The following is a 24773-nucleotide window of genomic DNA, read 5'->3' as shown; positions in this document are numbered from 1 at the left end:
TAGCACTTTACCCCAAAACTTGGTGGTAAAACAATCATTTATTAGGCTCACCGATCTGTGGATCAGAATTTGGACAGGGATAGTGGGACCAGTTTATCTCTGCTTCACTTGCCACTGGGCCCCTAGCCTGAAGATTGAAAGGTGAATGCATGTTCGGTAGTTGATGCTGGCCATCAGCTGGAGGCATCAGTTTTCTCTCTACGTAGTGTCTCTGAGGGCTCGTTGGGGCTTTCTCACAACATGGTGAGAACAAGACAGAAGCCATCTTTGCTTTGATGATCAAATCTCAGAAGTCATGCAGCATCATTTCCCCTGCATTCTGTTCACTGAGGCAGTCAAAATTCCATTCAGATTTAAGGGAAAGAGAAAATAGACTCAGCCTCTTGGTGGAGAATGTCAAGGTTCTACAAGAGCATATGGACTGGAAATACTGCTCTACCTATTTTGAAAATTAGTCTGCAACATACAATATGTTACAAGGTAGATAAGTTATGTGCAAGTAAAAATGAAGTAGGGTAAAAGGGGATATTGAGGGCTTCCAGGGTGGATGAAGAAGTATAGATTGAGATTTTAATAGGCATCCTTGAACCAAGATAACTTTATTCAGAGTAAAACACCAGAGCCATTTGAGCATTTTGAACAGAAATGACATTGGCCTTATGTATACAGTTGTGTTCTTAATATAATTCCATGCCTCTCTTTGTTGTTTACGTTTTATTTATTTTTCTTGAAGTTTATTTATTTTGAGAAAGAGTGTGTGTGTGCACACAGAGAAGGAGGGAGAGAGAGAATCCCAACCAGACTCTATACACTGTCAGTGCAGAGCCCGGTTTTGGACTCAAACTCACGAACTGTGAGATCATGATCTGAACCAAAATCAAGAGTTGGACACTTAACCAACTGAGCCACCCAGACATCCCCATGCCTCTCTTTGTGATGGTTTGATAAAGCAATAAAAGTTTTAAAATATAAAAGGATACTGAAAGCCTTAAATAATCCTTAAATTTTATTAGTTAGTCCCCAAATCATTGACGTTTGAATATAGCTTAACACCTCAATTTCATGGCACTTTTAAGAAACAAGCACTTAAGCTAGTCTTTAAAGGAAAATAGGAATAGATTTTCAGAAAATAATACTTACAAGTTTTTTGTCTGAAATGATAAACCAATAGAAAGAAAAATTAGTTTAATAAAAATCATATACATTTAATTATCCAACAAGGCTCAGAAAGTACAGAATATTCATTCTGCCTGTGATTTATAAAAGTCTAAATAAAATATATATGGAGCGATGGACTTACAGAATGAGGAATAGGGCAAATCAACTCCCTAAGAAACAATAAAATTGGGCAGAATTGTCAAAAACAACCAATATAGGACTCTGGACCTCAAGGAAAGATGTTCAACAAATTGAGAAGCATTTATTCAAGAAAAGCTACTCAACTTTGGATAGGAACTCTGGTTGTCTGAGGCATTTTATCTTGTGATTTCTCCCATTCCCCTCCCCCTTTCCCAGTTCCAACACCTGGTAGTTTAGGTGAGGGGCATACTGTGAAAACCATCAACTTTGCTACCAGAGCAGATTGATTTGATTTGAGCAGAGCACAAAAAAGTCCCCATCCCCAAGAGAGTTGTCAAAGGTCAACTTTCACATGGCCTGAGGTTGGAATATTGGTTGAGGCAAGTAATAGATTGGCAAATTAGTCAAAAATTTCACTAGGAGAATCAAGGAATGAGATATTCAGCCACAGTGAATCTTGATCAAGTTCCACATGACACTGGTGGTCCAAAAAGCTATCCAGGAGAGACCAGACAGGGAACTAGCGAACTACTTATCTCTGGCTGATTGTCCCAACCCAGTCAAATGTTAACCCTTGACTATGGGTTAAGTCATATAATAACATTATTTAGAGGGAGAAAATCAATCCATAGTGTTAGAGGCCAGGATAGCAATTAATCTTTGTGGGAAGGGATGGTGATTGGAAGGGAGCACAAGGTGTTTCTGAAATACGGTTAACGAGCTGTTTCTTGATCAGTGTGCTGGTTCCTTCCACACATGTGTTCACTTTGCTCTAATTCACTGAGCTATATCTACTTAAAATTTCTTCCCTTTTCTATATATATGCTTTATCAGTTGTCTATTGACACAGTAATTAATGCTGTATAACAACATAGAACCTTTGGTAATGGACAATAAATACTTATTTTTGCTCATGATCTGTGGATTGGCTGAGCAGATGTGCTGATAGCATGTATTGATGTGTGGACCAAGATCATTTGATCTTAGTAGAGGTTGCTCCTATATCTGCATTTAACTGGTACATTCTTTGAGAGTGGGCTGACTGGCCTAAGGTGGCCCTAGCTGGCATAACTCTTCTCTGTGCCACATTGTCTCTCATCCTCCAGCAGAATTCCAAGTGGAAGCACAGAAGGCTCTTGAGGCCTAGGCTTGGAGCTTCCATCACTACCACTTACTTTTCATGGACAAAGACTTTCCAAATTCAGAAAGACAGAAAATAAGTTCCACCTCTTGATGGTAAAAGTACGAAGTCACAGCACAAGAAGGTGTAGGTACAGGGAGGAGAATAACTGCATTCAATCTTGCAACGAATCTACCACATGTTGTATTTCAATTTAACAATATATTGATAAAACAAATACAGCACAATATTAATAGCAGTTAGATCTAAATGCCTGTTTATGGATATTCATAGTATTATACTATCTGCTTTTCTGTATCTTATGAGAGTTTTCAAAATGTTTCTTTTCCTTCCCCACCCCCGCCCACTCCCCCACAGGAGGGCTTGTTGTTGGCTTTTTTTTTTTTTTTTTTTTTTTTAAACTACAGATCTCTGGGCTCTACTCCAGACCAGCTGAATTTGAATGCTAGGACCCAGAAATCCACATTTTTAAATAAACTCTGCAAGTGATGTTAAAGTTTGAAAGTCACTACTTTGGGCTTTCTGACTTCTACGGGAACCTCTAGCCTAACTAAGGCATATTTCTAATTTCTTCTAGCTACAAAGAAGCAGCCCAGTGCTGCTGGCAGCCCACTACCAATAGTATCAGCCTAGTGACACCAGCCATTGACACGACTACCTGAGTCCCTTTGATCAAGCTATAAAGACTATACACTTTTAAGATTCCTAAAAAACAGTGGTTGAGGAAAGAATGAGGTATATTAAGTATCTACTTTGTGTTATAGGTATGACAAAAGATACTTTACATATATTATTTAATCCTTGCAACAGTCTGGTGTGGGAGTTATTATCATTTTATAGATGAGGTCATTAAAGCCCAGAGAATTAATTAACTTGTCCAGTGTTTCATAGCTCCTTAAATAGAAGGCCAGGTAGCTTTTGGACTAGAAGTTAAACGGTTTGAAGAAAGCAGGTGTTTGTGAAACTAGTAATTTATTATATGTTAAATTACCACTATTTGTAAGAATTTTAAAAAATGTGTGCACAACACATAACTCAGTATTTTGGCTGTCATTATAACTAAAATAATCAATCATGTTCTGATCAAAGTGCAACCATCTAATTATTCAAGTAGCAGAAGACTGCAATCTTTGTGAAGCCCTTTATATTTTTCAGATGTTTCGGGTGATTTCTGTTAAATGTAAATGTTGATTTTTTTTAAATGTTTGTGTTTAAACAGTTGCTAAGCCAACTTAAAGGAAATTTAGAAGAAGAAAATCGACATCTACTAGATCAAATTCAGACATTAATGCTACAGAACAGAACACTATTGGAGCAAAATATGGAAAGCAAAGATCTCTTTCATGTTGAACAAAGACAATACATGTAGGTACCAAATTTTAAAATATTACTCATCATTTTATCATTGCCATACGGTGACAGAGATAGTCACCGTACTGTCACAGTCACTGCTACTGTTTTTAATTTTCAACATTATTATTTCTACTTAAATTTTTTTGAATGCTTATGTTCCAGGCACTCTGCTAGTAACCAGAAATGCTAATATGAAAACACATAGGTCCTACTCTTAAGAAACTAGTAACATAAAGCAAGAAATACAAATAATTGCTGTAACGGAAGTATGTATATGAGGCCATATAAATATAGCAAATACAGGGGGAAGAAGTAACTTAGTCTGAAAGAGGCAAGGTGGACTTTCCAAAGATGATTACTTGAGCTAAGATTTAAAGGGTCATGGGAGTTTGCCTGAGGAGACATACCAGGCCAGAGAGCACAAATGAAGTAACGTGGAGGTATATTGAAGGTGTGTTATGGTATGGTATAGAACCTAAAAATTATAGTTCCTCCTGGAGCAAAATTGAGGAATAAGGAGCAATAGACAAGTGGCTAAAAACTTAGTAACCATTTCACAAAGGTTTTTCTGTGCCATACAAAGGAGTTGCTGAAAAAAATTGAGCCGGGGAGTAAAATGATTAGATTTGTGTTTTTTTTAAAAGGCACTGATGACATTTTAGAGTACAGATTGGAGGTTCTGAGAATAGAGAGACAAGGAGTAAGTTTTAGAAAGACTGTTGCAATAATCTAGTGAAACATAATTCATAAGCAGTGGTAGTTGAGATCAAATATGAGTTGTAAGAGAGAGATTGGCAAGGCTTCATATTGGTGAGTTATGTTTCCATTAAGTAGAGGGATCTGCTAAATCAGGGATTTGGGCCTGAGCAGCTCAGTGGATGATCTTTGTATTACACCGAGATTCAGCTTTACTAAATTCTTCTCTCCCCCGTTCCCTTCCTGAATGTAAAACACTACAGTATAATAGAAATAGCACAGATGATGAAATGAGGCATCTCCTAATCTATTAGATGGTGAGCTGGGGCATATATGAAACCAGGATATATCAGACATTTTTTGAAGCATCAGTTTTCTTATAAAATTTGGAGCAGGGAACATGATCTTTATATTAACACATGTTTATGGAACAAAAGGCAGAGTTTGCATGAGCTCTTAAGATAAATGCAAAACTTCAAAGAAATGTCCAAGTCCAAGTGGCTGGCCACTTTGGACTACACCTTCAATCATTTCAGGGGTATGTATGCTTTTACTCTCTGCCATAGAGGTCTTTTAGCTTAAGAAGTAGTAACTGTATGTAAAGCTCTTGACATTTGAGTTTTTTGAGGCATTTTCCAAAATTTTATCATCTTAATATTCTGGCCCTTGATGAATAACCCATTTCCAAAGTTTCAGTAATTGTTGACTGACAAAAAACATTAATATCTATTCTGACTTTTTGAATTTATTTTTTTAATGTTTATTTATTTATTTTTGGAGAGGGCGAGGGCAGGGGCGGGCAGGGAGAATCCCAAGTAGGCTCTACACTGTCAGCACAGAGCCCAAAGTAGGGCTTGCTCCCATGAACCATGAGAGCATGACCTGAGCTAGAATTGAGTCAGATGCATAACTGACTGAGCCATCCAGGCACCCCCTGACTTTTTGAATTTAAATTAAAAATATTCATATTCTATGTCAGTTTTAGCTAAATGCCTCTGTCATATGGTCCTAGAAGAAGTGACAGTTTCCATTAAGTAGAGGGATCTGCTAAATCAGGGATTTGGGCCTGAGTAGATTTGAACAGGTAGTACTTGGAAGTTCCTGACAATATTTCAACAGATAAAAAGAGAAAACAGTTGGGAGGTATAGACCATTTGCTGTTGTGCTCTGCTATAATTGTTGGTGACGCCTTTTCACAAAGCATCTTCAAACAATTCTTTCAGATCCGGATCCATTCATTCTGGTTCCTACTACCCTAATTCAGCCTGACAGCTCAACTATACTGACTACTTCATTAGCCTCCTGGTTGCTTTCTTTACCCGCATCCTTTTTGATAAGTTCTTTTTCATTAGGGAGTTAAGGGTACCTGAGGCAAAGATTTCATAATGTCACTTTGTAATGAAACCTTCAGTGCTTCTGATTTCCTGTTGAGCAAAATCTAAACCTGAAAATCCCTCACTGCTTCCCCTCAACTAAATTGCTTAATTTAGCATTCTTATCTTTTCAGTCTATCTAATATGGGCATTTTCTCCACAAGACTTTCTTTGGTCATCCAAGATAGAAATATTTTGCCTTTGTAAGTTCTTCATACTTAGTGCTTTTATTTTGGTATCACTACTGACTTGGATTGTAATAGTCATTTATGTGTTTATGTTCTCTCTCCTACTGTATTATAAGCAGAGTTGAGCTACTTGTTATTCATCCTTATATGGTCTCTGTGTCTTCCTTATTGTAAATTATCACTAAATATTTTTGAGTAAACAGCATCACTGTGGCATCACACTTTTTTTAGAAAGATCATTTTACTTTGGTCTTTGATGTTTCCCTATATAATATATACTACCAAGAACATAAATGACACTAAGATGTGGTGAAACTAGTGTAATTCATGTATTGCTAGAGGCAGAAAATAGTTCTTTAGACATAAATTAAGCCTAATTAATTCTGCCATAAGGAAAAAAGTCTGTTTTCATGAAGATGTGATTACAATATCACTTATCATATCTACAGTTGTAAGCAAACCATTGAAAAGGTTTTTACTTACATAAATTATATTAAATCACCAACAGTGATGTGAGATACTAAAGATTCAAGAATAGGAGAATAGTCACTATTGATATGGTGTTGCTTGATAGCTGTTAAAAGATGTTGAGAGAATTCCTTTGTCAGGATGAGAATGTAATAAGGAAATTTTTCTTCAAACAAGTAAGTTGTATTCAAGAATTGAATTCTATATCCTTTTATTAAGTAAGTTTGAAAATATAAAGAAAAGGAGAAACTTGGAAAAAATCCCGTTGTGAATACCTAATAAATTCTTAGTTGTCAACTATGGCATCTGTATTTGTTTATGTTTTGGAGAGAAATTAGATTCTAGTCACAAAATAATATTCATAACTGTACAAAATAATGGTGCATGTCCTAAAATGCAGTTTTTATATTTATAGCGATAAATTAAATGAATTAAGACGACAAAAGGAGAAATTAGAAGAGAAAATAATGGATCAATACAAATTTTATGACCCATCTCCCCCTAGAAGGTACTGTTAACCAAGTTTTACTCATTGTTATTTTGGAAAAAAAAAGTTAAGACTTCTAATTTTGTGAAGAATTTATATGTTGAATTTTAGACTCATAAGAGCTTTTTAAATTATTCTATTAGGAGAGGCAACTGGATTACTCTAAAAATGAGAAAATTGATAAAATCTAAGAAAGATATTAATCGGGAACGTCAGAAATCTCTTACATTAACACCTACCCGCTCAGACTCCAGTGAAGGATTTCTTCAACTCCCCCATCAAGATAGTCAAGATAGTTCTTCAGTAGGCTCAAATTCTTTAGAAGATGGCCAAACTTTGGGGACCAAGAAAAGCAGCAGTGAGTGCTTAAACTCTTTAAACATTTGTGATCTCTAGTATTGCTTTAGAATCCTTTCAAAAAGATTTCTTTAACTTGTAACTTCCATAGCCCTTTGGGGTATTAGTCTGATGAATGCATTTCTTTTTTAACTCTATATGATTATAAAATTCACTAAATACTGCAATACTGCATAACCACATGATTTTATATATTATGTGTTTAGAGATACACCAAACGCAGAATTACCATCATTTAGCCAGGAAGGTAAAACAAGTGTTGAAAGAACATTGAAATAAGAGCCAGAATATCTCTGCCACTTGTTAGTTCTATTTATATGGGCACTCCTTTCACCTTTGTGTCATACTATACAGGGTGATTTTGAAGAGCAAGTGAGAAATATTTTTGAGCTCATCTTGAGCTCATCATTTATGAGCTTATTTGTAATGAAATAGAATAATAAGACATTTTATAATAAGACATTTTATAATGGGGTTCTATTCACATACTTTGGTGTCGAATTGGAGTGAAGCTACATTGGGGAGAAGCAAAGAAAACTAGATATGAATTTGAAGAGAATGTTATTCAGTGATTTAGAGGTAATTGAAGGTTATAAAAATTGAGCAATTGCTTGGTTAATTAAGGATCAATTAAAATAGATGTGGAGATATAAGTTTGTGTATAAAATTTATAAACTGGTATATAAACATAATTTTTAAATTACAGATACAGAAGTATTACATCATAACATGCCCTATACAATTTATGATCTTTTTATTTTATTACTAGTGTGCTTAACTAAGAACAAAGTAAGAACCTAAAGAAGTATATTTTGAGAGAAAGAGAAAAGAATAAAAGAACGTCTTTTCAGTGCTAGGCCCTTTGAAGGTGTCCAACAGGCTGACTCCTAACAATGTTCTTAGAGAATATGTAAACAAGACAACTTTGAATCCACTCATACTATCACCAGAGTCACTAAATTAAAAAATATATATTTATGTGTGTGTGTGTATATGTATATCTATATTAAATGTAGGTATATTTATATATATAATCTCACTGCCATTCTTCTGAAGTAAATAGGCAAAAACTGCTTCTTCTTCCCCCAGGGATAGTCTCTCTTTATTGCAACTCTCAAAACACTCAAAAAACTATAGTGTTTTGTCCTGAGAGGAATTATCTCTGAAAAGACAGTATTTTAGGGTATAGATTAGGTATTATAAGGTATATTTCAGAATACAACTTATACCACCCTAAAAACTAGAATCCATAAGTATTCATGCATACATACATATGTGTGTGTGTGTTAGTCTCAAGAAGGTTGTTAAATTCTTGTTATTAAATCCCACATAAGATTATCATAACCTGGGTGGTGGTATTTTTGTTTTGTTTTGTTTTGTTTTTAATCTAGTCTTATCAGCCAAATCTACATGAAATCTCTGAGCATTCTTATGGAGAGATCATCAGGTTTACCTTAAAAAGATGCCAGATAATTCAGTTTTAACTGCTACCTTTAGATATAAACTATCTGACATCTTATTAAATGAGAAATGGAAATAGGTCTAATATTTTTTTCCAATTAAAGAAAGATATTTCATAAAGGATTGATTTTTTTTTTTTTTTTTTTTTTTTTTTAAGTAAGCTCTATGCCCAACATGGGGCTTGAATTCATAACCCTGAGATTAGGAGTTGCCTGCTCTACGGACTGAGGCAGGCCAGGTGCCCTAAGAAAAGATGTTTCCATTCAGATAGGATAATGTACACAAGAAAGGCATGACAGTCTTTCTTTGAGGTCTTCTTGCCTGTTTTAAATATAAATCTGACATTCCTGCATCCAGAATAAGGATCCAGAATTGGATCCAGAATTGAAACATCCAGAATAAGGATCAGAAGGCAGTAATACTGTCCTTTCTTGCATTTGTTCAGTTTTAGAATTTTTTAAATAAACACAAAACCCAGCAATGTTAATGTTCCCTTAATTTTAGTATGTTGGAAAAAGAACATTGTATATCTACAAACTAGTTGACACAAGAAGGATCACATTCCACCATTGGCAAATTTAAAACTCCTTTTATCCTGTCTGTTTTTGGAAGAGTGTCTGTCAGTAAAGCAGTCTTTGGAAAACAGTTGAAACAGCAGTATCTAAATAAGACAACATGTGCATGTTGCAACCATTCAGCTTTGTTTTAGCTAAGTGTCCATTTTTACATTGTTTTCAGTTCATTTCTTTTTTAAATCATTAAAAACAGCTGTGTTTACCAAGATAGAAAAGAAATAGGTCAAATTAAAAGCTTAAATGAATCATGATTGTTAACTAAGTTAAAAAAAACTGTATGTCCATTGCATTCTCCTTAATGGATGACACTTGTCAGTTTGTTGGAAGAACTTTGATTATTTACAAGATGACGACAAACCCTGAGAAGGATCATCATTATTAAGGCCTTGTAAGGCTAGGTCTTTATTCACATCATTGCCCTGACTCCTAAATTGTAGTTCTGAAAAGGTGTAACAATTTTTTGTTTTCAAATCTTATTAAAATATAATTGAAGAATGTTAGTGACTCTAGTGAACATTGGATGTCTATGCTAATGACACCTACTATAGTTACAACCCTAATTTTCACTTACAGAACTTTTCTGCACAGTGCTACCTTTGATTTTTTAAATAAACTCACCAAAAAAGCCCTTCAAAATACCTAAAAATGTTATAAATACATATTTTCTGTCATTTTTTTTCTTGCATTAGGGTGCCTCCTTTTCCTTTAGACTTAATAGAACTTAGTGCTAGTTTTTCTGTTTTCCCTCACCAACCTTTTGCAAAATGAAATGAATATAATTGCTCATGTCATCTTTTGAAAGACTTTGCTCAGAATATATATTTTCATGGTGCTGCTAAATAATGCACCAGAATTCAGTTTATCCCAAAAAATAATTCCCTACTTTCTTTGTTATGGTTTACGAAAATAATGAAAGTTTTTAAAGTTTCTTTAGATTAAGTTTTAAACATCGATGGGGCACCCTAGTTTTTGTTGACAGATATTACTAGAATATTCTTGTAGAATGTGCATCTTCCTAAGTAATTTTTTTCCAAAATAAAGTCTTATAATTTAAAAAGTAAAGACCGAGGATTGAAAAGCCCTGTGTATTTTCATCATGTATACTGTGGCCCACCAATAGCCCTGATTTTAAAGGTACACCTTTACAACTTAACTAGGAAAAATATTCCTTCAGTAATTCTAAACAGTTCCTATATTTGTAGGACTTTAGCCAACCCAAGCTTTCAAAGTATATGTTCCTCATCATTGTCTTCAGTGCTTTCCAAGTATTTTAAAGTATCAGAGTACATATTTCATATTTCATTATCACTCAGCAGCACAAGAGTAATAGCTTTAGTATAGCATACATAGCTGAAACTCAGACATTCATTTCTGTCCTTAATTTCAACATTTAACTGCCATCTGTTCTTCTCCCTTTTTTCTTTCATTTTTCTGTTTCTGTTTTTCCTCATGCTCTGACATTAAAGTGGTTGCACTGAAAAGACTGCCCTTTTTGAGGAACAGACCGAAGGATAAAGACAAAATGAAGGCCTGCTACCGTCGTTCCATGTGTAAGACTTTATGACAGTTCAGCTTCTTTCAAATGACCACACTGGCTTCCATTACTAATTTTTCACTAACCTTTCTCTGGACGGTGCCAACTGTCTTTATTTTGCAAAAGTGCAGTCTTCCTCTAATTCAAGGAGCTGGAAGAATATTTTTTTTTCAAAACTGGCACTTAATTTGCATTATATGTATATTCACTGGTACATATACATGCATACGTTTAGTCATACATGTAATATACATTTCCAGTCCTTTCTAAAAGTTGGCAGAAAAAAAAAACTTTAATTTTCTATGCCATAGAAATTTTTTTCCCAAAGAAATTTACTTAAAATATAACAAAACCTTTTAGCATTAGGACTTTATTTTCTTAATGAAGTAAATTAAATAAATAAATAAAATGGCCTGTAACCCTTGAAAACGTTTGTCATTCTTTATATATTAATACTCTAGTTTTATTTTTTTAAGAAGAATGGGTAATTACATAATCACATTAAATGTCTGTCACTTTGGATATCATTTCTTTCAGGTTTTTATTGAATGGTATACTTATTTGATTCACAAAATGAATGATTTCTTCAGTAACCTGCTCTGACCAAGGACTCTTTGTCATTTTCAATAATGATGCTGTATAAGAACTGCTCTCCATCTTACCTTTATTCATTCCATTTCTGTCATCACAAAACCACATTATGAAGGCTTCTAATTATATTTGCACATCACTGCGCAAAAGCATGGCAGTTGTACAGAGTAAAATTCCTTTTCCTATCTTTAAAGGGGGTGGAGGTGGGATAAAAATATTGACTGAAATTTATCAGCCTTTGGCCTACTCATTTCATTCAGCTGAATGCATGTCATAATTTGAATGACCTTGTGGTTATAGTTTTCGATGTTCACTTGCATTAATCCATAGACAAAAACCAGATCATTTGTAATACAAGATAGGAATAAAAGCAGATACATTAACCATGCTGATTCATTTGCTTTCATTTGCATCCCAGCCATGAATGACCTGGTGCAGTCCATGGTCCTAGCAGGAGGACAGTGGACAGGTAGTACTGAGAATTTGGAGGTTCCTGATGATATTTCAACGGGTAAAAGGAGAAAAGAATTGGGAGCTATGGCCTTCTCTACTACAGCCATCAACTTTTCAACTGTCAACTCTTCTACAGGCTTCAGATCCAAGCAGTTGGTTAATAATAAAGGTATAGGCCGTCTGCTCTTTGCACTGTGGTGTAACTGTTGGCAACAGGAATTTTAATTTGACTTTCCCATGTGTACTTTTTTGACAGCAACAACCTGAAATAATTATCAAAACAATCGATTTAATTTGAAAGAATTTTCAATTTCACTTCATTTCAAAAATTTAAAACATCTTACAAATAATTAAAATCTTTCCTAGGCCTTTCATAATAAACAGCTTGTGAACTAACAAGGAAAGGAAAAGTAAACCATGTAAAAAGTGAGAAAGGGAAAAAGTGATGGTAGGAGCTTAAAAACAAACACAAAAAAACAACTAAAAACACTAAAACTTTAAACAGAGAGAACCACGTAGAACAGCCCAGGCTCTTGATTTGCTTTGCAGGGTCCTTGGGGAGATTGTTTCACTGCTACTGGTGTTTTCCCTAAGCGAGTCAACTTTCATCACAGCCATTCTGTTCTTATTCCTAGTTCCAGTTTCTGGTTGAGTCTATGAAATATGTTAAATCAAGATGTATTATAGGTGCTTGAAAAACAGTATCCATAACTGCATAAGGGAAATTTTATAAGGGTTTTTTTTTGTTTGTTTAAAAATATTTTTATATCCATTTTGTTATTTTATGTAGATACTACATCCTTTGAAGACATAAGTCCACAAGGTATTAGTGATGATTCTAGTACGGGATCAAGAGTTCATGGTAAGATACGAACTTTATTTAGAGAGCACATGTTACATACAGAATGGGAATGCTAAGACTTTCGCATCAATTTGGTGAATGTTGCGTTGCCGGCAAGCATGTGTTCTCTAATCTGCATCTCATAGCTTCTTCTGCCATTTCTTCAAAACCTAATACTCCCTTTTGCCCCTTTGGAGGTTGTTGCTTCATCTAGGTAGTCTCTGTTTTGGTCAAGGTCATTTATAAAATATACCTGCACAATGCTTAAATGTAATTTTTTTTTATTTTTTTTTAACGTTTATTTATTTTTGAGACAGGGAGAGACAGCATGAACGGGGGAGGGTCAGAGAGAGAGGGAGACACAGAATCTGCAACAGGCTCTGAGCTGTCAGCACAGAGCCTGATGTGGGGCTCGAACTCACGGACCTCGAGATCATGACCTGAGCCGAAGTCGGATGCTTAACCGACTGAGCCACCCAGGGGCCCCTTAAATGTAATTTTGTTGCCATTATGCTATAAGGTTAAAGTTATGAGAAACACATTTTACTATTGGTTTTAAAAATACTTAGGTAAAGGGATGAACTCTTCTGAAACCACATTTTCTGCAGTGTTGAGTATATCATATTGTTAAGTTTCTGGAGAGATCTGCAAAGTCATATCTTGCCAAAATAAATTATTAATAATAAATGGATAACATGTTCAGGGGATTTCATATGTAAGCAAGATTTTAAGAAACAGGGTAGGGTTGTGTTAACTGTGCAGTTGTTTTCCCTTGTGCGGGTAGGAATACAGGACATCAACTGCAGATGCTCATGTTCCTCCTGTTCATGGTATTTCTGCAGTGTACAGGGTTCCTTTTCTGATCTGTTGTAAGTGACCTAATCATTAGCACTTTTTTTTTTTTTTTTGCGTGTCACCCTATTCAAACAGTTCTGGTATCCATCTAGAAAACATTTCCAAATCTAAATATATATTTTCTTTTCTTTTCTTTGAATCTCAGTGTTTCAGAAATGTCTTATTCGAAAGTGTCTAACTGAGCTATCTGTAAATGCCTTTCTTCTCTAATCTGTAAGATTCAATTCTGTGGGCATGCTTAGCCTGTGAAAGTATGCATGATTGCTTCCTCAAAGCATTCTGTGATCAGAATGTAAAGTTCAATGTCATTAGCTGGAAGTTTATCACACTGTCTCCTGATTTTTTCATTTAGCTTCAAGACCAGCCAGCCTTGATAGTAGCAGAACATCCACTAGCAATAGTAATAATAATGCTTCACTCCATGAAGTCAAAGGTACGCTGTAGGTAAATTTACTAATATTGTCCATCCATTTCCAGATTTTATAATAGAAGATCGATGAAGTTTCTGGGGTAAAGTATGAAATCCAAATCATCTATGTTTGGAACATAGTTCCTTAGAACATTTTATACTTAGCATTGTGATACATTGTATACCATGTATATAAATGTAAAAACAGGAGCAGTTATTTTGGTTTCCATTTTTCATCTTCACAGATAAAATGTTTTTATGGCATCTTTAACTTCAAAAATATCTGTAGGTCCTTACTTTTCTTATGTTTTGTCTTCGTCATGAAAATGGTTGTCCTTAATTTTCTCATGATGCATGTACATTGAACTCTATAGAAGGTGCTTTAGAAATACTTTCAGCTTTATTTATTCATGAAATAGGGGGAAATAATTTTTTTTAATTTAAGAAAACAAATGTGTGTGTGTAGAACAAGACCCAGATGGATGCACATAGCTTCTATAAAGAATGCAAGATTTTTTAAATTAATTTTTTAATATGCATTCCAAGGTGAGGTTTTATGTAAATGTCTAGAGGCTTTGACTAATACTTTTTTCCTTAAAGGTATACTGCCTACTCAGATTCTGGAATTGTTTAATTGATTATAAAAGTTGGTTAAAGTTTTCTCTACAGTCCAGAATTGTCCCATTATAATGAGTGCATGTGTTCTGTTGCTTTTTGTATTATAAATTTTTTAATGTTTATTTATATTTTTGAGAGAGAGAGAGCATGAGTGGGAGAGGGGGAGAAGCAGAGACGGAGAAGTAGGCTCCATCCATGAGATCATGACCTGAGCCAAAGTCGGATGCTTTTAACCAACTGAGCCACCTAGGCGCCCCTGCTTTTTGTATTATAAAATCATTTTGTCTCAGTTGTAATTTTATCGTTAATGCTATGACTCTGTTGTAGTGGTCTGAAAAATATGATCTCAAGAAGGGATTATCTTTTCATTTTTATAATCATATATCTTATATCTAGTAGAAGAATACAGTCTGAAAACTGAAGTATTTCTTTTCTGATTTGAAAATTCAAGGAAATCTTTTTTTTTGTAAAATGTTACATAACTTGAGCCAAATTCTTTCGTGACCCACTTTACTTTGTATTATTAGTTGTGTTGTCCATCTTGATATTATATCTATACAGTTTGCTGTCATTTAGAATCCAAGGAATAACATAAACATTAGGGAGGTTTTTTTCCAGAACTAGTAATTTGCATTCTATACAGTTGCTTAACCTCAGTTGAGCCTTTTTTTTTTTTTTTTTTTTTTTTTTTATTTTTGAGAGAGAGAGTGAGCACGGGCATGAGTTGGGGAGGGGGAGAGATAGAGGGAGAGACAGAATCTGCTGCAGGCTCCAGGCTCTGAGCAGTTAGCACAGAGCCAGAGGCGGGACTCGAACCCACAGACCATAAGATCATGACCCAAGCCAAAGTTGGATGCTAAACTGAGTCACCCAGGTACCCCTCAGTTGAGTTTTTTAAGACTACATAGCCACCATACCAACAGTGTAAAGCAGGAACAATCAGATGATTCAGACATTAAAGAATAAAATAAAACATATTTGACTTTATATTTTTACTGGAATTTGCTAAGTAACTATATCATATCTCCATTGATTTTCCTTTATATATGCCTGCTGTTTCAATTAAAAAAAATTTATTTAAGGTTATTCATTTAGGATGAATGAGGAAGCTTCAAGTAAAGAATGAAGATTTCATAGGCAAGGAATTCGAATTTTTAACCTCTGAATTTTTATTCTGGTTTTAACATTTTGATGTAATTTAAAAATCATATCATCCTGTTTTGTTCTAACTTGTGAGGTGTTTTACAGTGACTTGAATTGAGTTTTTAAAATGTATTATTGGGGCACCTGGGTGGCTTGGTCAGTTGGGCATCCATCTTCAGCTCAGGTCATGATTTCATGGTTTGTGGGTTCGAGCCCCATGTTGGGCTTGTGCTGACAGGCCGGAGCCTGGAGCCTGCTTTGGACTCTGTGACTCTCTCTGCCCCTCCTCTGCTCGCGCTCTTTCTCAAAAATAAATAAGCATTAAAAAAAATTTTTTTTTAATAAAAATGAAAAAATCTATTATTTTTTTATTCACTTACTCATCAAATGTAATGAGTGCCTGCATCATATGTTTGGCTCTGGGTGTAGTGGTAAAAGCAAGTATTTGTCCTTGTGGAACTGCTGTCTGTCAATTTAACAAAATAAAGAGACTGTGGTAGACAGTGTTAGACTGTTGAAAGATGAACACAGTTTAGTAAGCATATCTAAATGAAATTTGAAAGTCAGTTTAGCTATTCATAAGAATCCAGTCCACAAATGTTATTACTTACATAGTTTTAATCTCATTTCTGTTACCAAACTCTTAACACAGCATTTACTCCAAAAGCAGGTGCAGTTAATATCCAAAGCAGGCCACAAAGCCACAGCAGTGGAGAATTTAGCCTGCTTCATGATCATGAAGCTTGGTCCAGCAGTGGTAGCAGTCCAATCCAGTACTTGAAAAGACAGACCAGATCAAGTCCAATGCTCCAGCACAAAATGCCTGAAACGTTAGAGAGTCGAGCACATCACAAGATCAAAACTGGTTCTCCTGGAAGTGAAGTTGTTACTCTACAACAGTTTTTGGAAGAAAGCAACAAGCTTACCTCAATACAGGTTAGTTTTGTCTATGGTAACATTCATTTAGATGGACACTACAAGTTAAAATTCTTTGAACTATAGAGCTTCTATCAAGACATGTTTATAAAGAGATACTAGCAATTTTATATCACACAGTGTAATACATCAGGAAAGTAAAAGCTTGGCTGCATTCACTAATCTGCTGTGGTATCTTTTTTAACAGATAAAGTCCTCAAGTCAAGAGAATCTTTTAGATGAAGTAATGAAAAGTTTGTCTGTCTCTTCTGACTTTTTGGGAAAAAACAAACCAGTTAGCTGTGGTCTGGCCAGGTCAGTAAGTGGAAAAACCCCAGGAGACTTCTGTGATAGACGGACAAGTAAGCCTGAACAATTTATGAGACCCAGTCCTCGAAAGACTGAAGATGCCTACTTCATTAGCTCTCCAGGAAAACCTACCTTAGGCACTCAAGGAAAGATAAAGTTAGTGAAAGAAACTTCTCTGTCACGACAATCAAAAGATAGTAATCCTTATGCCACTTTACCTCGTGCAAGCAGTGTGATCTCTACTGCTGAAGGAACTACTCGAAGGACAAGCATCCATGATTTTCTGACCAAGGACAGTAGACTACCTATATCAGTTGATTCTCCACCAGCTACTGCTGATAGCAACATCACTGCAGCATCTCGTGAGTACCATTTACTCCAGTGGTCCTCTCATGCACCTCACAGCCCAACCCATGCTGTGGGTTCTCATGCACAAAACAATTCAGCTCCAGATAAGCCCAAGTCGCTATATGCCCAGGCTAGAAACTCAAGAACAGAAAAGTCACATTTTCTAAACGAAACCTTTGCCATTATTAATATGTCTAATGATGCATTTGGAATATCAGCTAAAGATAGCGTAGAGTCATTTACTATGGCTAATCCATCTCAGCCATTTTTATCCCTGAATACAGAACTAGTTAGTAACATAAGTGGGTTACCTCCCAGGCCAATCGCCAGAGTAACTGACCAGGCTTCTGCCATTTTGAATAAAGCTGCAAAGAAAGATAATGAACAGTTTTCTGATAATCAGAACCCTAGTAACAGTAACCCACAGTCTTCTGCAGATAGCAATAATCTTATCACTACTGCATGCCTCTATCCTGATGACACAGAATCTGCATTGTTGGTTTCTGAGGATAATCAGACTGTTTGGTATGAATATGGTTGTGTATGATCAAAACTGCACAATATAATACTGATGTTACTTGATATGCACTGTGCTTCTCTAATCTGATTTGAAGAGCTGCTGTTGAAAAGTATCATTTGGCTAGGCTTATATTTTTATTTTTAAATTGTGGCATAGTGTTCATTTGTACATGGCGGCATGTATATAAATATGAATGTGTAACCACACCAAAGCCTGCATGAAATATTAATTACATTGTACAATTTTGCATGACTTTAAAATCCTTAACAATACATGCTCCTCTTTCTCATTTCTTGTCACCCGATAAGAGATTGTTACTTTGATACCTTGGAAGCATATTAAAATAGTTGCATGCTATAATTACCAAGAAGGCATTTCCAAGTCATATTTACTTTGTTACTCCCAAAAAGGAATGTTCATTTTCTCCTTCCCTCCTCTTTGCTCCTCTTCCCTCGCTGTTCTTTTCACTCCTTCTCCCCCCCAAATGTGCACTTCACATTGCACATGTACAGCATTAAGGAAAATACGTAAAAAGATGTCATTTTCTTTTGCCATTTAACTATGTCTTCTGTCCTCCTGTTTTATTTTCAAAGAAATAGTCACTCCCTTAACACTTTTGTAGCAAATGTTAACTACTGCCTATATTTATAAACTTGTTCAGATTTAGAACATTGTTGTTACTCATAAATTGAGTGTAATTCTTTAAAAACCCCATCAAATTTACCTGTTACTTACACAGTGACTAGGAGCATTTGTATTAATTCTGTTTCTTCTCTTCACTTTCCTTCATTTGTTAAGTGTAAGAGCTCAAGGACCATCTTTCCTTCAAGATGACTTTTTAAATTGGAATCAATTAATATATTAGTTTTGCCAGTTCTTTTTTTATAGGGTAAAAGAGAAATAAATAATACTCAGTGTGGTGAAAATTTGCATTTTTACTTCTGTTCAAAAAGGATAGCAAGTTTACAAAGTAGTAAAGATTGTTGCTTCTATAATCTATTAAATTACGTGTCTGTCCTTAAAATAATTTCTTAAAAGAGTACATTGTGCTAAAATAAAATTAATGTTAGAATTTGTAACTATTTAAATAAACAAGTGTGTTTTTAGTGGAACAAATTTTAGAACTAAAAATAAATATAAACTTTTAGCTAAAAAAATAACCATATAAGATAAAATATTTCATAATTCTGACTTAAGTGTCAATAAACTTTAAAATTATCTTGCTGTGGTCAAAACACTTTTAAAGTAAAATAAGCTAAACTTGAATCTCTAACTCCCAGAATTTTACAAAACAAAACAAAACACGTACTTGATTCACTTACTCCTGGAGAGAAGTATACCTTTAGCTCTTTCTCTGGAATGTTTTTGACATTTTGATTCAGCCTAAATATTACTGCTAATAACTCAGCCTGGCATCTGGAAGAAATGCTTTGAAATGTAACTTTCTAAATGGGGGTGAGGGGGATTACTATTTCATACATGTTGTTATATTAAATTATTATGGTTATTAATTGGGCCGTGGAAATAGAATCTGTAAAGAATCTTTGCATAATGAAATTTGTATCCTTTGTAAATTAAACCATTCTCTTGTACTTATAAAAGGTCATTGTGGGGAGTAGGCCCTCTCCAATCAGAAAATTTTCATATTTTTTACTATCACCTTATATACTTTTTCCATGAATACATCCGTCTGTTCTATTGCTGGTTGTTTCACAGTCAGTCCTAACATTAAAAATGTTTTTGGCATCTCTTTTTTATAACCTATTAATAACATAATAAAACTTAATGGTAAATATAAGTGAGATTAGATTGGAGCCAAATAGATTAAAATGGAATAATTAGTGTTACTACTTTTCCACTTTGAGCGAAGAATTATTTCATCACCATTTCAACTCTTTAGATATTATATATCTGGCCATGCACTTTAAATTTGAAATATTAAATTTATTTATGCAAAATACAGAAATTGTTGTATCATAAAATTGTGATTATTTTACAAAATTAGACTTACCAGAAAAAGTATTTCCAATACAAATAAATGGCTATAGTTTATAATTTATATTATAACATGTTTTCAAAAGGAACATATACATTGTACTGTAAGACAGATCCATACCATGTCCATAGGTCTTGAGGATTTTGAGAATACAGGCTACACTTCCTCTAGAGACTACCACCAGTTGTGGAGGCTTAAAATTTTTTCAAAACACTAGCATAGCGCTTGGAATCAAAATTTTAGCATGGGAAGAACCTTAGAAATCTTATTCAGCCAGCATTTCCCATACTGTAAGAAATCAACATACTACTTGCTATGAGTCTTACAAAGAAGCACCAATATTGTAACTTTTTAATTTTTTTTTTAAGATAAAAATGAAGCAACTCTGACCCAGTTGAGCAGCAGTACTTTCTTCCTCTAAGACATCTCCATAAATATCTTATGATTCATAAAGGGTTATTTGGAAAACTATTTGGAGATTCACTACCCTGATTTTAGATGAAACTGCATAGCATTCACATTCCTGGCCTGGGTTTCTAGAAATTATACCCTTATTATTTGTCTGACATTGTAAACTGACATTGTTAGGTATGGGTTCCCTTTGACCAAAACAACTTTAGCTGTAACAGTGAAAGTAGGTATATTATTTGCCTATAAAATTTGCCTTAAGACCTGGTTTTCTCAGTAAATAAATACTTCATTGTGGATGTCTCTGTGGCTGCATGCAAGATTATTTTTTACTTTAAAACTATTTGTGACTATTTAGTGAATAAACATAGTAAGAGGACACAAGTATATTATTTCTGGCTTTTAAACTATAACAATCAGTCTTTATGTAATAAGATGTCTATAATATTAATAAATTTCCCAGTTAGATTCTTTCTTCTTGCCCTACTCAACAAGAGCTCATTAGTTTCTTATCTTCATGAATTATATTATGTTTAACCTTTGATTAAATAACATGAAATGCTTTTCTCCTGCAGATGTGGACAAAGTACAAGAAAGCAGAAATTCAAAAAGCAGGTCTAGGGAGCAACAAAGCTCCTAATTCTATTACCCACTACATGACATGTGGGCCAAGTGGTGAGTTTCTTCCTTACAATGTAAATGAGATTAGTCTGTCTCATTTATACAAACTAACCGTGTTACGTACAAGAACAAGTGCACATTGCATTAACAGATGTAAATATTGCTTGCTTAATTCACGACTTTCTGTCCTACTTACTAGTTGAGGAAGATTTATTGATTGATGTAAGCTTTTGCCTATCAGTGCAGGAAACAAACCTTTAAAAATTATTTTTATTTTTTTTCTTAATTTAAATTTAATTTTACTAGTAAATGTTTTCGGAATTCCTTTTTTAATTTGAAGTTGTTCTTTTTTTCTTTTATAGGAATCCACTCCCCCCCTACCCCCCACAATGTTCTTGATAATTGAGAATAAACAGTAAATTACGTACCTTTTCTGTAAAGAGCCACTCAAAGAAAAATCGTCTCTTTCTGTCACTCTCTCATTCCTATAGAAGACCTATCTGGTGCATGTTGTTCGTATAGTGGCTGCTCTGTATTTTATATCTCTCTTATCTTCAAGCTTTTCTTACATTTTCTTTCTTCTTTCTACCTTCCAACTAAATACAGAGAGAAAAGTGTCCTTCAGTTTCTCAGTGTGAAGCCTTTATTTCTGAAGTAACAAGACACCCAACTATAGGAATCATTTTAAAAATCTTTAAGGAGACTTTAAACAATCCTTCGTGACTAGAGCAGGCAAGAAATACAAAACCTTCATTCCTTCCTTGAATCAAGGAGCACTACTGGAGTCAACTGCCAAAATTTTTAGAAGGTTTTAGGACTTACTATACATTGTATTGTTAAGATCTACTGAATAAAGGATGTTCTCTCTCTAAGGACCAAGTGTTTTAAGGTTTCAAGAAGTACTCCAAGAACAATCTACTTCTTTCGTCATTTGTTTATGAATTTATCCATGTTTGCTTAATGCTTCTGCTAAGTATTAGCCAGAATCTAGCCATTTATATTTAGTTGTGTAAATCTAAAATGCTGTATGTTGTGGAATGTACTATATATCAAGATACAGAGAACATTGTTTTGGCATGTCAGAGCCTTATTTGGTTAGCAGACTGCATGTGTTGGTATTCTTTTTTTTTTTAACTAATTATTTTGATGCACTGCAAAAGAAATTCAGTTTATAAGATAAATCTGAAAAATAGGAGTTATAAAAAATTTACAGTAATATTAATATTTCCATATTCCTCATTAAGCAACACTAAGCATTCACAATCCAAGGTAATTAAAGAGAGTGTTTTTCTGAAACTTTTTTAGTAAGGTGGTTTTCCAGCAAATTGCATTCCCAAGATAAAACTGTTGTGTTTTAATTCATTTCCCTTCTTTAGTATTGGGTTATATATGTGTGTCTGTTTTTTTAACATGAGAGCTGACTATTGCTTAAGAAGTTTTCTTATGGCAAAAAAAAATGTAAATAATTTACTATGATCTGCATTTTGCCAGGAACTCATTTATTTTTAAGGTTATCACATATTAATAAGAACTTTTCTGTTTTTGTCCTTTATAATATTGCATTAAAGTTGGTAACTGTTATTGGTACTTTTGAAATATTTGTATGCATTTGTTACCTTAAACATTTGAAAGAAGCACAAAAAAAGTAGATTTAGTTAACCCAGGGAAACATCAGTTTTTTTGTAGCTCCAATTTTATATCACAGTTTTATTTTCTTATGAAATCAAAAAAGGCATTGATACTTATTAATGCAAATTCATTATTTAACATAAATACCAGAATAATCTTAAAGGTCTGAAATGAGAAAGATAGTGACTTTTTTATTTTAACAGTGTACTTCTTAGGCTCTCATTACCAGCTCTAAAAAATCTTTTTGGAACAACTCCATATTCATAGTGTGTGGTTTAGGAACTGTGTGTTTCATCACTAACCTAGTAACTGTGAGAAATGTGTATGTTCTCTCCCCCCCACCCCATTCTCTCCTTCCCTCTCTCTCTCTCTTTTCCACTCTCTATCCCTTTCCCTCTCTGTTTTTGGTAGGCCAGTAGCAGTATTGTGTTCATAGTCTACTTTCAGAAAGACTTACTAATGAAAAGAAAGACAGCATGTATAGTTGACCAGAAATTAAAAAGGAATTTAGAGAACTTGGACTTATCTTAATGCCACCATTAACTTAGGTTTTGCCGCCAAATAATGCTGTAAACTCTTGGATGAAAGGTGCTATGTAAATGTAAATACAAAGGATTCTTACTAAAATACAAATATTGCACAACAGACATATTTAAAACTTATTCTCTAGACTTTGAAATATCTTTCTCCATTGTGACTCCCTAGATTCAAGTATCAAATTGATAATGGGCATCATGGCAGTCTAGAGATACTTGCATGTAAAAAATGTAAATTCATTTTTAGGTGGATAAATTGAAAGTAAATATAGAAGTTATGTTTTAGCTAAATACAGTAAGTGGGTAACTTAGATTTATATTAACTAGCATCTAATTTGCACAACTAGGACACATCCCAGGACAGTTACTAAAAGTTGGAATTTAATGAGTAGGAGTTTGCCCAGTGAGATGAATCATACCACAGCTTGACCTCTCCAGAACACTAATGTCCTAAAATAGAGAACCTGTTGACTTAAGCAGCACATTATTGCTTCATGCAGAAAATGCTTAGGGACAGCCTATATAGTACTGAGAGACTCAGTATGCTGACCCTGAGAAAGTGCAGTTAGAGACAACCAAGGAAATACTTAAGACTGCAAAAGTAGGAATATTCTCAATTATATTCATAACCTTTTTCATACCATTTCAAGAAAGGACTAGATAATAACCTCATGAATACTTTACTTTCTCCAAAAGATTCAGAAGCAAACTTAGAAGGAGGTCACTCTTTTCCCTTAAACTGCTTCTACCAAACAAAATGTTTGGCCACCTAGAAACTTAATGGGGCCTGACATGTTTTTATCTGGCTGTCTTCTAAATCAACACCTAACCCCTTAGGAAACTGAAAAAATAATATACAGGGTAATAGCTTCGGCAAAGAGCTCCAATAAAGTGCTTCAGATCTGGCCATGTGGAAATGTTTGGTCCACGTTTTGAACTGGTGGTTACCAAAGAGTTCACGTAACAGGTTTGTATGTAGCACCTTTCATGCAAGGCATGGTAAGAGCCTATTAAAAAATCACTGTGCATATTACAGAATTGCAGCCACCTCACAAATGAAGTATTAGAGCCTGCACTGTCTTAACAGTTTATGTCAGGAAGTGAAAAAGATACTGTACCAAATCTGGAATTACAATGAGGAGTAATAATGTATGCTAAATGACTTTGTGTTTTAAGTGACTTTTTATGAGAAAAGTGAATTTTTGTGTTTTTCTTTTCTGCTTCACTTAGTCCTGAGATGTATTTTTTCTTTAAGCCTTGAATGAGTAATACAAAAGGAGCCCATTTTGTGATATAAACCTTGATGTACATGTTGAGATATTGGGACAACAATGAAAATGCCTTAAAAGGAATGCTTATGGATAAAGTTGCACTTATAACAGCACCCTTTAACAAAACCTGATTTTAAATTGTCTTTTTCATTTCTAAGGGTTCTCTTTCAATGTTTGCCATTGTACTTACAACTGTTATTAAATACCAAATCAAATAATACAAAAGCTGTAACATTTCCTTTAAAAGTAATGCTACTAAGGGATTTGGAGTTGAATGGCAGTGATTTTTACTTGACAATACCTATTATCAGCCACAGAAATCCAGTTCGTAACAAACCATCATATTTGTCTTTTTAAAAACATTTCATTACTTTTTAG

At 34.3% G+C, this 24773-nt stretch overlaps 1 protein-coding gene across 7 annotated transcripts in view; it reads left to right on the top strand.

Annotated features, from left to right (window-relative positions):
* The window catches only part of CCDC88A (coiled-coil domain containing 88A), a 141743-nt gene extending 117172 nt beyond the window's left edge, over window positions 1-24571 (top strand). For 2 of the 7 annotated variants that reach the window (XM_042932302.1, XM_042932305.1), the window contains 11 exons: window positions 3660-3805; window positions 6934-7026; window positions 7149-7363; window positions 10865-10948; window positions 11942-12145; window positions 12767-12838; window positions 14025-14105; window positions 16510-16778; window positions 16966-17428; window positions 20914-21013; window positions 21566-24571. In XM_042932302.1, the coding sequence (XP_042788236.1) occupies window positions 3660-3805; window positions 6934-7026; window positions 7149-7363; window positions 10865-10948; window positions 11942-12145; window positions 12767-12838; window positions 14025-14105; window positions 16510-16778; window positions 16966-17428; window positions 20914-20978 (1692 nt within the window). In that variant the 3' untranslated portion in view covers window positions 20979-21013; window positions 21566-24571. The other 5 variants (XM_042932306.1, XM_042932307.1, XM_042932304.1 and 2 more) reach the window with 4 other exon arrangements.
* Window positions 24572-24773: the final 202 nt, after the last annotated feature.

This window comes from Panthera leo, chromosome A3, assembly GCF_018350215.1.
Source record: "Panthera leo isolate Ple1 chromosome A3, P.leo_Ple1_pat1.1, whole genome shotgun sequence".
Classification (NCBI taxonomy): Eukaryota; Metazoa; Chordata; class Mammalia; order Carnivora; family Felidae; genus Panthera; species Panthera leo.
Note: the sequence above shows the minus strand (reverse complement) of the source record. Positions and strands in the feature narration are given on the sequence as shown.